Source organism: Peromyscus leucopus, chromosome 4 (genome assembly GCF_004664715.2).
Source record: "Peromyscus leucopus breed LL Stock chromosome 4, UCI_PerLeu_2.1, whole genome shotgun sequence".
Taxonomy (NCBI): Eukaryota; Metazoa; Chordata; class Mammalia; order Rodentia; family Cricetidae; genus Peromyscus; species Peromyscus leucopus.
The window spans coordinates 15,400,918-15,413,384 of NC_051066.1; the positions used below are offsets into that span (position 1 = coordinate 15,400,918).

The following is a 12,467-nucleotide window of genomic DNA, read 5'->3' on the forward strand; positions in this document are numbered from 1 at the left end:
CCAAACTCACAGAGATCCACCTGCCTCTGCCTCCCAAGTGCTGGGATTGAAGGCGTGTGCCACTGCCGTCCGTCTAATGTCTTGGTTTTTTACATGTTGTTAGAAGGTAGATGCACCATAACTTCTGGATCCAGTCTTACTGTGTCCTCAGAAACAGAGCTGCCAGCCCAAAGTTGTCTGTCTCTGGCCTTACCACCCTGAAACACTCACAGGCATTATGGTTCATGGTCATATAATTTTACCCTTTAAGCTAATTTAGATATATTTGTATATATTCTTCTGTGTCTAGCTTTATTTATTGAAAAACAAAACAAAACATAAAACAAGAACCAAATGGGTACATGTAAGAAAATTGAGTAAGTCAAAGTGAGTTCTGACTAAAGTTCAATATCAAGACCAGGATTGCTTCTTATCTGGTTCCAGGTTCCCCCAACATTGGGGGAACATCTTGTTTAAGGCAGAGCAGAGTGGTGCTTCCCATCTTTGTTATGGAATATGGTTTGCCCATGTAGGTAAGCTACATGAGCTGTTTCATTTTTCCCATCTCCCATGTTTTGTAAGCCTGAAGATCCTACAAAATGAAATAGGTATTTGGGTAACCTTTATATATAGGTTCTTTTCTGTTCCGTGTCTGGTCTGCTTACGCCTAGCACAGCTTACTTCTCACTCAGTCGCTTGATCTAAATCCCAGCTATAGTATTTATAATACCATTCTTAGAAGGCCCTTTAATTGTGTGTGTGTTTCACCCCCAGAATCTAATCAGCATCACCAGTGTTTTCCAGGAAGAAGAATAGAGTATATTTGTTTCTAGTTTTCCCTGTGTCCAGGGCACTGTTATTCCAGTTACAGCACCTGTGTAGTGCCTTCTATTAAACTGACCTGCAGTCTGTCTCTTGTCCCCATTGGAGACTGATTCCTGTGTCACGGCTCTTCAGATTCCTTCTCTGAGGTGGTCCCTGCTGAGCCAGCTGACTCCAGGACTCTTTTCTTTTTAAAATGTACTTTAATTTATTTTTTAAAAATGCTATGTCTGTGAGTATTTTGCCTGCATGTATGTCTGTGCACCACATGCATGCCTGGTACCTAGAGGCCAGAAGAGGGTGTCATATCCTTAGAACTGGACTTATAGATGTGGTAAACCACCATGTGAGGGTTGGAAATTGAACCTAGGTCTCCTGGAAGAGTCATCACAGTACTCTCTCTTTTTTTTTTTTTTTTTTTTTTTTTTTGGTTTTTCAAGACAGGGTTTCTCTGTGTAGCTTTGCGCCTTTCCTGGAACTCACTTGGTAGCCCAGGCTGGCCTCGAACTCACAGAGATCCGCCTGCCTCTGCCTCCTGAGTGCTGGGATTAAAGGCGTGCGCCACCACCGCCCGGCTCACAGTACTCTTAATTACTAGGCCATCTCTCTAGCTCTCTGGGTTCTTTTCTTATTTGTTTTATTAGTTACTTTTCCTGTTACTATGATAAAATATATAGACAAAAGCAACTTAAGGTAAGATTATCTCTTAGCCGGGCAGTGATGGCGCACACCTTTAATCCCAGCACTCGGGAGGCAGAGCCAGCGGATCTCTGTGAGTTCAAGACCAGTCTTGTCTACAGAACGAGGTCCAGGACAGGCACTACATGGAGAAACCCTGTCTCGGAAAAACAAAACAAAAAACAAATAAACAAAAGATTGTGTCTCCTAGAAATGACAGGGAAGCTACACCCATAACACTCCTACAATATGGCTGCCTAAACAAGATGAAACAGTGACAATAGCTGTAGACATTTTAACATAGAAGTAGGAAATCTCATGGGCTCCCACCCCCAGGCAAAGAAGTAGACAAGGCAGCTGATGACTGCTGAGAAAGGGAGAATTAATCTCTCCCAGGGATGGCTCTCTAATTGTTTTTTCCAATACAAAGTGATCAGCCATCATGTACACACAAGCATTACCATGTGGAATCAGCAGGTTGTATTTATATATTTATTCATTTATATATGCATGTAACAACAAGAATAAAAGAGGTCATCAATTTGAGACGGAGTAAGCCAGAGCTATAGGAGGGTCTAGGGGGAGGGGACATGGGAGGGATTGGGGGAACAAAGGGGAGAAGTGGTATGATTATATTGTAATTAAAATTTTTAAGAAGCAACTTAATGTAAGAAAATGTTATTTTGACTTATAGTTTGAAGCTACACTTCTTCATGGAGTAGAAGCTTGTAGCGGCAGGACCTTGAGATACCTGATCCTGTTGCATCCATAGTCAAGAATGAATTATGAATGTTTATGCTGAGCTCACTTTCTCCTCTTTATACAGTTAGGATCCTAGCCCAGGGAATAATGCTACCCACGGTGGGTGGGTCTTCTAACCTCAATCACTTTATTCCTATAGGCTGTCTCCCAGGTGATGTGCTTGATCTCATCAAACTGACACTTGAGATTACCATCACACTTTGAGATTACCATCACACTTCGTTCTGAGCCAGGAAACCAGCATCATTCAACACAGCGGGCTGTTCAGAGCAGTTTTAATGTTCACCTGCTTCCTACTATGAGGCCTTTATGTAGCTGTGTGTGTATGCATTTCTGTGTATTGCTGATTGTCTATGACTACTGCAGCACAATGATTCCTATTACGTGTATTGTTTGGATTTAAAGTGACAGCACCCTGCTTATTCCTTGGGTATTTGGGGCTACAGTCTGGGCAACATAAATGGAAGGCATTTTAGCTTTGCAGAAAGTGCTTCTCTGATCTGGAGTTTTCCCCATCCTTTGGTCAGTGCTGTGAATGCCCGTGGTCTGGTTCCTGGACTGAAAGCATTGATCACAGAAGCACCATTAGGCCTGGCTGCCCTATCTAGTAGCGTTAGCCTGTGGGTATTTATCTACTCATTGACAGAGTTCTGTTTCCAGTACTTTGTTCTTGTAAGTAGCATTGTTGTGCTAAGGTTCTGAAGGGTAACTGGGGTTTGATGAGAGACATTCAAACTTTCCCTTTCACACCCCATTCCTCCTCTGTCACTGTCCCTCTTAGGATTGCACCCTTACACACAGAGAGGGCTTTGGAACCTGTGGAAGCAGGTCATGCCAATTTCACAGTGGTTTCCACACAACACATCCAGGATTCTTTCTATTGGCATTCCTCATGATGGAGGTGTGGTTGTTTTGGTTCTGTTTTTTTGTTTTGTTTTTGTTTTTGTTTTCTATTTGAAGATCTAATCAGGCATCTGGTGGGTCTTACTTTTGTGCCTCCTGTGGGAGCTCATAAAACCTTCCTAGTGAGATCTGAGCTTGCTTTACACAGCAAGGCTGTACTGGGGGATGTCTTGACCACATGCATGGTCACCAGGTGCCTGGGATGGTATGCACTTGACTCTGCTGCAGGAAGGTCTTTTGCTCCACCCCTTGGCATTCCTTTAAAGGCCCTTTAGAAGAGACAGAAGGGGCTGGTGGGTTTGGACCCAGGCTCTCCCTAGCTATTCTGTATTTCTAACTGTCTCTCTCCTCTATACTTTTATCCCCATAGTTCTCATTTCTCCTTCCTCAAGAGTACCCTGGGAGAAAAAGAGGGAGCAAGTCTCCCTCAAATGGTGCTGGAAACAGGGACCAGGGACTTGGCAAACGGAGGGTAGAAGGGCGCCTGAGTTCTCCAGAAAGCCGTGGTCCCCACCCCAGAGGTTGGGTTGCAGGGCTGCATACAGGTTTTGTTTTGTCTGTGTGCTGTGCAGCTTTGAGGCCTCGCTCTTCGCCTGGCTTGAGGAAGAATCTAGGGATGGGCAATTGTAGGTGCTCTTGAGCCTCTGCGTCTTCCCTGTGTGTGTGTGATGGAGGAGCAGAGCTGGGTGTGCTCTGTACAAATAGAAGTTTATCCTTCCTGCATAGTGCAGTGCAGCTTGTACCTTCCCCAGAGCTTCTGCATGACCTCCATTCTTTGTGTTTTTAGAAGTTCTTTAGTTATTTACTTATTAAAATTAGCTGCTGTGGAGTTCTAGCTTTCCTTTACCTTCAGTGATTGGTTTTGTTGTGTTTTTTAAGTACTAGACCTTGCCCTTTTAGGTTAGCGTAGAAACCCACCATGTTTTCAGGTTTTCTCTACATGCTTCGGTTTCACTGCCGCTGTGGTCACCCGACCTCTGGCCACTGCTCTGTGAAGCTACAATTTTCCTTTTTGGAGCACATCTCTGGACTTCAGCTTTTTTACTGCTGACAGCAATAATACTATTTTTCCTTTATCGTTGTAAATATTTACTTTATAAGTCAAGTATTAGCCCTTGGTCCTTAATCTGAGAAGCCGATGGAGAATCCTATGGAGAAGGTTCAGCTGTCAGCAACCACTTGCTCTTGGCCACAGTTGATAGCAAACTGGGGCATCTGTGTGTCCTTGTCATTGCCTCTTTATTGAAAAAGTTACTAATTATTCCAGAATTCTTATCGCTTGTAGCTTTGTGCCTTTTCTGGAATTCACTCAGCAGCACAGGCTGGCCTCAAACTCTCAGAGATCAGCCTGCCTCTGCCTCCTGAGTGCTGGGATTAAAGGTGTGAGCCACCACTGCCCAGTGAAGCTAGGTTTTGTTTTGTTTTGTTTATTCTGGAAAATATTTTAACACTTGGAGAAACAGGCTGAATAGATGGGGGGGGGTATCCTCTGCCCTCCCATATACTTTTCTCTCTCCTGAGGTTCTTGTGCTCCCTTTCTTAGACATCTCTATATCCTGCTGTGCATGTGTGTCAGATGAATTTAGAAATGAAGTCTAGCAAAAATATTCTGCTTGAGGTAGACCTTGATAGAGTAATTGTGTCTGTCTGAGTGTGGGAGTGTGTGTGGGGTGTCAGTGTGTTGCGTGTGTGGGTGCTAGAGATTGAGTCTAGGTCCGTGTTCATGCATGGTGGGTACTCTACCACTGAATAGCTCCACCTTTAGTTACTACGTCATGAATGCCGTTGTGAAGAATCAGACACAGTTGGTCAGCAAAGCAGTTTTAATGTTAAATCTCTTGATAAATGCAAAAGCCTCGTAGTTCTTTTACTTATTGGGATGGAGGATGCAGAAATTGCCTTTAACATACCTAAACAATCTTTGTTTTACTAGGCCGGTGCCAATATTGACACTTGCTCAGAAGATCAGCGGACCCCATTGATGGAGGCTGCAGAAAACAACCACTTGGATGCAGTGAAGTACCTCATCAAGGCCGGAGCACAGGTGGATCCGAAGGTACCCACCCAGTCAGGTTCATATTCCTATTTCATGTGTAGATGTTTCTTAGATGAACAGGAGACAGTTTCTCCTTGAAACTCCTGCAGGAACTTGTTGCTATCGGACATTTACCCTTTTGTCTCACATAGCATCTTTACTTACTTGGTATAGTAGTTACTTTTCTTATCATTGTGATAAAATGCCTGGCAGTGTCTTATGGGAGTAAAGGTTTATTTTGGCTCATGATTTCAGAGGGATTTAGGTCTCTCACAGTGCAGAAGGCATGGCAGAGTGGCAGCAGGAACCTTTTTATGTGCTGACAGATCAGAGGCAGAGGATAAGCCAGGCCCAGGAATAGGTATAACCTACAGAGGCCTCTTCATGGTAACCTGTTTCTGCCAGCCAGGCTCTACCTCCTGAAAATTCCACAGACTCTAACCTGGGAATCAGACATAAAACAGCCTTTGAGGATGTTTCTGATGCAAACTATAAATACTTGGTGACCTATCCTATTAGTAAAGATTCCCTAGTAAGCACTGGATCTGCCTATTGTGCCAAGAATAGACAAATCAACCAATAAGGAGTTGCCCATGAAGGTTTTTGCTTCCTTTCCTTCATTATTCTTTTCTGCTTTTGTTTAAAACAGTTACTCCAGAAGAGAAATAGAAGATATCCAAGTTGGAAATACTCAGTTCATAGTTAATGTGATCTTATGTGTAGAATTCATAAAGGATCAGCAAAAGTATTGTTAGCCTGGCAGTGGTGGCGCCCTCCTGAGTGCTTAAGGGAAGCTCCTTGTCTGTGTACCCTGCACAATGGGCTTTAACAGCTTAGATTGTAAAACATCAGTAGCGAACTTCTCTCCTCCAGGGTCCCCTCCCATTGTGCTGTCAGCCTGTATTTAAGACCTCCTCCCTCCTTCAATAAACGGCATTTGGCATTCAAAAATAAAAAAAAAATTAAAAAACCAGTAACAACAAAAAACAAAACAAACAAAAGATAGAGCTGGAAACTGATAGAATTAGATATAAAAAGAAAATCTCAGAAATAAACCATTGCTTTTGTTGTTAGTTGATTTAAGGCAACTTTTCAGTAAATGGTACTGGGAAAACTTAGTATTCATATGTTGAAAAATGTGGGCATTCCATATATATGTAAAATGGATCAAAGAACTGAACATAATAGCCAAAATTATATACTTTTGCAAGGTAGTAAAACCCATAATCATACTACTAACAATACAGAGGTAGGAGGATCATGACTTCTAGGCCAAACAAGGTTACATAGTAACATCCTCTCTTAAAATAATATAATTCCTAATGGCATGGTGATTCAGCAGTTTTACCCCAGATATATAATCAAGATGTACAAAACAGACCTGAATAGCACTGTTTATTGAAGCACTGTTCCTAGAAATAACTCAGTTATCCTTTATTACATCAGTGAACAAGAAGTCTATCTATTCAACAGAATGCCATTCAGCCATGGTCAGAAACAACACACAGAGATATGACAGTTCAGGTAAACCTTGGGGATATAAAGTGTATCAAGGTAGACACAGTCAGGCGGTGGTGGCACACGCCTTTAATCTCAGCACTGGGGAGGCAGAGGCAGGCAGATCTCTGAGTTAGAGGCCAGCCTGGTCTGCAGAGCTAGTTCCAGGACAGCCAGGGTTACAAAGAGAAACCCTGTCTTGAAAAGCAAAACAAAACAAAAAAAGCTAGACAGAAAGCATAAGTACTATAAACTTCCATTTATATGAGATTCCCAGATAGGAAAATCAGAGACAAAATGTACATTAGATGATGTTTAGCAGGTATTGAAAAGATCAGTGGTGTTTGGGCATGATGATTGTAGAGTTTTTGTTTTGGGCAGTGAAAATGTTATTGAAACAGTGGTGATCATTATTTTACATTATGTAATTCTACTGATTTGTACACTTAAAAATTAGAAGGCCAAGTATGGTGGCACACTTTGAAGGTAGAGGCAGGAGGAACTCTGAGTTCAAGGGTGGCCTGGTCTATGTAGTGAGTTCCAAGCCAGCCAAAACTACATAGTAAGACTATGTCAAAAACCAAAATAAACCTAAAATAGTAATAATAAAAAAAAAAAGATAGTAAAATAATAATTAGAGGGCTGAGGGTGTGACTCAGTTCATGAAATACCTAGCATTTTCAAATTTCTGGGTTTGATCCCCAATACCACATAAACTGCGTGTGGTAGGGCAGGCCTGTAAACTTTAGTCTCAAGAGGTAGAGGTGTGGGATCAGAAGTTGAAGGTTACCCTCGACTACGACTATGGAGTGACTTCAGGGCCAGACCTGGTGCATGAGACTGAAAAAAACAAACAAACAAACCAGGAATGCAATATTTTATGACATGCTATACTAAATAAACAATGGAAAGAATAGGCGTGTAGGGATGTTGTTTAGTGGTAGAGTGTATGCTTAGCATATATTTGTGAGGCTCTGGGTTCATCTCTAATACTCCTTCCCAGTATAAAAATTATTCTTTCACACCGGTACTTCTCCCCTCCATCCCCAACAAAATGTGACCATAAACTCCACACAGACTTATCATGTCTGTTTTCACATCAAATTAAATTTTCACCATTTCTCTGCTGTTAAATACTGTTCTTGTGGCCAGTAAGGTGTCTTATTGAATAGAGTGTGCTGTACTGAAAATTGGAGTGCTAAGTCTTCATCTGAAGCAGCTGGGAACCTACAAAACCAAGGACTTTGAGGAGCTGCCACCTAAGAAGTGCTGAGGGCAGATGTCAAGACTGAGAAATGTGTGAGTGGGTTTTGCACCAGATTTAATATAGCAGAAGAAAGGGTGAGGGGAAATTTTCAATATTCAAACATTATAGGACATCAAACTACCCAACATATATATGTGCCTGATTCGTCAGAAAGACAGCAGAGAAAACAAAGTAGAAAAAAAATAGGATGAAGAAGCCATGATCATAACGTTTTTAAACTGAAAAAAAAAAAAACCAGTAATCTACAGATCTAAACAAACAAACAAAACTACTCAATAAAACCCAAGTAAGCAAATGGAGAAAGCACCACACTTAGGTACATCAGGCAGAAATTGTCCAGAACTAGAGACAAAGAAGTTCTGAGACTGACCAGAGCAAACCTATGGTTGCATATTGACAGACGCCCAGGGCCTGCTGCCAGCCTAACCTGCAGTGTCTGTATGTGGACGAGAAGAGGGCATCATTGTGCCAGAGGAAAGAAGTCCAAGAAGAAAAGGCCAGCTCAGAGAAAGTGTGAAACTAGGTGTGGTGCTCCGTGTCTATAATTCTAGCACTTGGAAGGCAGAAACAGGCAGGTCTCTAGAGTTCAAGGCCAGCCAGGGCCACACAGTAAGACACTGTCTCAAGCAATAAAATGATTATAAAAGCTGTTCTTTAAATATTTTTTAATAACTAGATTTTATTGTTTGAAGACTAGTACATAGATATTTCAGTCTGTACACAATTTTAATACATGTACCAAAAAACTAAAAGGCATGTATTATGCTTTTTTAAAAGTTATTCCAGTGATGTTCCATCTTAAAGCTTGGTGGAAATTTTTCCCTAAGGGGTCTCACAACATCATCAGATGCTAGTATCTTTACTTTGGCTCACTTAACAGTTTTGCCATATACTACATAGAGTTTTATCTTTCATAGCATAGCGTGAAAACTGACCACCGTATCTACAGTTGTTAAAGATTTTAGAGACTTTTTTTCTGTTATTTTGTTCGTTAGTTTTTTCTTGAGACTGGGTTTCTATGTAGTCCTGACTGTCCTGGAATTACGTAAGCTGGCCTCAAACTCAGAAATCTTTCTTCCTCTACCTCCCAAGTGATGGGATTAAAGGCATACACCATGCCCTACTTGGCTCATAGTTTTGACTGGACAAGGATCAAAGTGTGATTTTATTTATTTTAAGGAAACAGTTCTAAAAACATGAGACTAGAAGTAATTTAAAATATTTGAGACACATTAAACGCATTACTGAGACTCCAAATTTTTGTTAAGTATGCTTTACTCCCCTACATTAGATACCTGAACCAGTCACAGCCTCCCATGGTTCAGTATCCCACTACCTCTACTGGTGTTTTTTCTTTCTTTCTTTCTTTCCTCCTCCTCCTCCTCCTCCTCCTCCTCCTCCTCCTCCTCCTCCTCCTCCTCCTCTTCCTCCTCCTCCTCCTCTTCCTCTTCTTCTTTTTCCTTCTTCTTCCTTCTTCTTCCTTCTTCTTCTTCCTTCTTCTTTCTTCTTCCTTCTTCTTCTTTCTTCTTCAGTTTTTTGGGACAGGGTTTCTCTGTGTAGCTTTGTGCTTTTCCTGGAACTCACTCTGTAGGCCAGGCTGGCCTCAAACTCACAGAGGTCCACCTGCCTCTGCCTCCCAAGTGCTGGGATTAAAGGCGTGTGCCACCACCGCCCGGCTGTGTTTTTACTTCTTAAAAAGTCATTTACACTTAAAAAATGGGATTTCCCCCTTTTTTAAATCTTTCTGTTTACTAAAACCTTGCATTCAGAACATAGTTGATAAAGAATATTCCTCTGGATTGTAGAAAAATAGAATTGTACAGGAAGGGAGACTGGGACCACTGATGGGCATGATGGCATGATGCATGCTTAGTCAGACGTGGCCTCATCACTTCCTGTCTGGGTTTCTGCAGGCAGATCTTTAGTTGTTTGGTTAGTCACCTTCACCTTGCCTGTTCACCCTTCTTCTCTCTCTCTTTTTTTTTCTTTCTATTTGTTTCTGTTGATGATTTATTCCCCCCCCCCCCCCCCCCCCCGCACACGTACCCCCCTCCTGCCCTTTTTTTCTTTTTTTTCCCTTGGTGGTAACAAATTCAGTCAACAGCCTTGATAATGTGCGCTTGGGCTCCTCCTTTGATGCCCGTTCTGTGCTGATTTTCCTCTTGGTTCTGGTGGCACGGAAGGCATGTGAAGCCTGTTAGCAGTCTACACTGCACCCAAACTCACTTTAAATTTTTTAAAAGACAGGAGACATAAGATGGAGTTGATACAGATTTATAAATAAATTATGACAGCAATAGCACAGAGAAAGGAAGTCAAAATGGCATTTAAGTAGACTAGAGATGAATAATGTTTTTTAAAATATTTTTTATTATTTGAAATTATATTATAAATTTATCAGTTTCCACCTTCCTTTTCCTCTTTCCAAACTCCCCCTCACACTTACTTTCAAATTCATTCTTTTCTTCAATTCAATTGATGCATGCATATGTATGTATGTATGTATGTATGTATGTAATATATAATAGTATATATTCCTAGATATATACAGACAGCCTGCTCAGTCTGTATAGTGCTGCTTGTCTGTATGGGTTTGCAGAGCTGTCCTGGGGACACCATTTCTCCCACTCTCAGCATTCCTTAGTTCTATAGTTCTTTGTCTAGGATTGAGTCCTTGTGAGCTGTTTCACACACACGTTAGTTAGTATGTCTGTTGGTGTCATCCGTGTTCAGTTCATATTTTGTCAGCCATGTTGTTGCAACATCCTGGATGCAGTTTCTCTGACATTGCTAGGAGACACAACCTCACAGAAAACTTCACGTTCCCTTGGCTCCTAGAGCTTCCCCTGTCTTCTGCAGTCATCCTGAGCCTTGCATTGTGTTGTAGATGTGTCAGTTAGGACTGGGCTCTGCAGCTCCTCAGTAGTTGGGGTTTTCCTTAGTGCTCTCCACCTGTTCTTGATGAGGGATTAGACTACTGTGGGCAGAAGGGTAAGTATTTAGAATGTAGTTAGTAATTTTGCTGATTTAGGAGAACATTTTTTAAAGATTTATTTTTAATTATGTAATGTGTCTTTGTGTGGGTATATGCATATGAGTGCAGGTGCCCGAGAAGAACCGAAGAGGGCATCAGATTCCCTAGGTGTTGGAGTTAATGGGAGTCATGAGCTACCTGATAGAGGTGCTGGGAACTGAACTCTAGTCCTCCACCAGAGCATATGTGATTTTTAACTACTGAGCCATCTCTTTCCAGCACTAAAGATTGTACTCTTTAGAGAAAGTACTAAGAAATACAGCCTTAAAGAAAAGTAAAGTGGAATCAGGAAAAGCAGTCTATGTAGCTACCATGCAGGAAGTTCATTAAACCAGATGAAACAAATAGAGAACATGGAAAAGTGGAGTATTAAACCACCTGTGTCAGCAGTCTTGGCTGCAGAATGTGCTCTCTGATGGGAAACACACACACACACACGCACACGCACACGCACACGCACATATATACACCATCAGTGGCGCCTTAGAATGAAGATAGACGTGCGTGGTATGAGAGACGGTAGAACACACTTTTGCTGTGCAGATTATAAACCTTAAAGTCATATTCAAAAGATTAACTGTTAGAACTTTCAGAAACTAAAAGGGAAGATCATTTTAGCAATTACATAATAAACGACTGAAAAGAAAACTTACAAGAACGTAAACAGCACATAGACAATGAAATAACAGTTTTAAATGTATAACAGTACTCAGCATTTAAAACCTGACTAAGATAGCATTGTAATGTTGAAATTACCTGACAAGGTCCAGAGCTGAAGGAACATGTATTAATGGGTGAGTTGGATCTATCCTGGGTAGCAGCTTGTCATACCAGTAAAGTGGAATCCTGGTAATTCTTATGTGGTTGACCCTGGCACAGGCAATGAAGGAAACATTGTATTGTTTAACACATCTTTAAATAGCAAAAAATGAGAAATAGCTGTATGTTCCTCAGCTAGGAATGTAGCATCTAGGGCTAGTTTTACCTCAGCTAAACACAACCAATGAGATGTTGGAGAGATGGTTCCACATCTAAGAGCATAAGCTACTCTTCCAGAGAACAGGGTTCAATTTCCAGCACCTACATGTTGACTTAATAGTCTATAATTCTAGTCCCAGGGGACCTGATACCCTTTTCTACCTCCATAGGCATGTACTCAGCCAAAACATGTATAGTATAAAACACACATATCCATTCATATATAGTAAGATGGGGGAAAAAATAAAGACAACAATTGAATGTTACATGTTATCTTCAAAGAAGAATTAGAAATACCACACTGAACTAAAAAGGAGTTGTAGAGGACTTGTGGAATGATGTACATTATTCTAAATTATTCAAGATCCCCACTGTTGGATTCTACAAGTATTGAGAGGTGCATCAGAAAGCTAGATACTAAATTCAAGAGCCACTTTTTTAAAATCTATCTATCTATCTATCTATCTATCTATCTATCTATCTATCTATCTATCATACAATGTTCTGCCCGC

At 41.2% G+C, this 12,467-nt stretch overlaps 1 protein-coding gene across 11 annotated transcripts in view; it reads left to right on the forward strand.

Moving 5' to 3' along the window:
• The window catches only part of Ehmt1 (euchromatic histone lysine methyltransferase 1), a 173,245-nt gene that overhangs the window by 132,147 nt on the left and 28,631 nt on the right, over positions 1-12,467 (forward strand). For 10 of the 11 annotated variants that reach the window (XM_028868685.1, XM_037204717.1, XM_037204713.1 and 7 more), the window contains one exon: positions 5,078-5,200. In XM_028868685.1, the coding sequence (XP_028724518.1) occupies positions 5,078-5,200 (123 nt within the window). Of the gene's footprint in view, positions 1-5,077; positions 5,217-12,467 lie in introns of all 11 variants that reach the window. The other variant, XM_037204720.1, reaches the window with a different exon arrangement.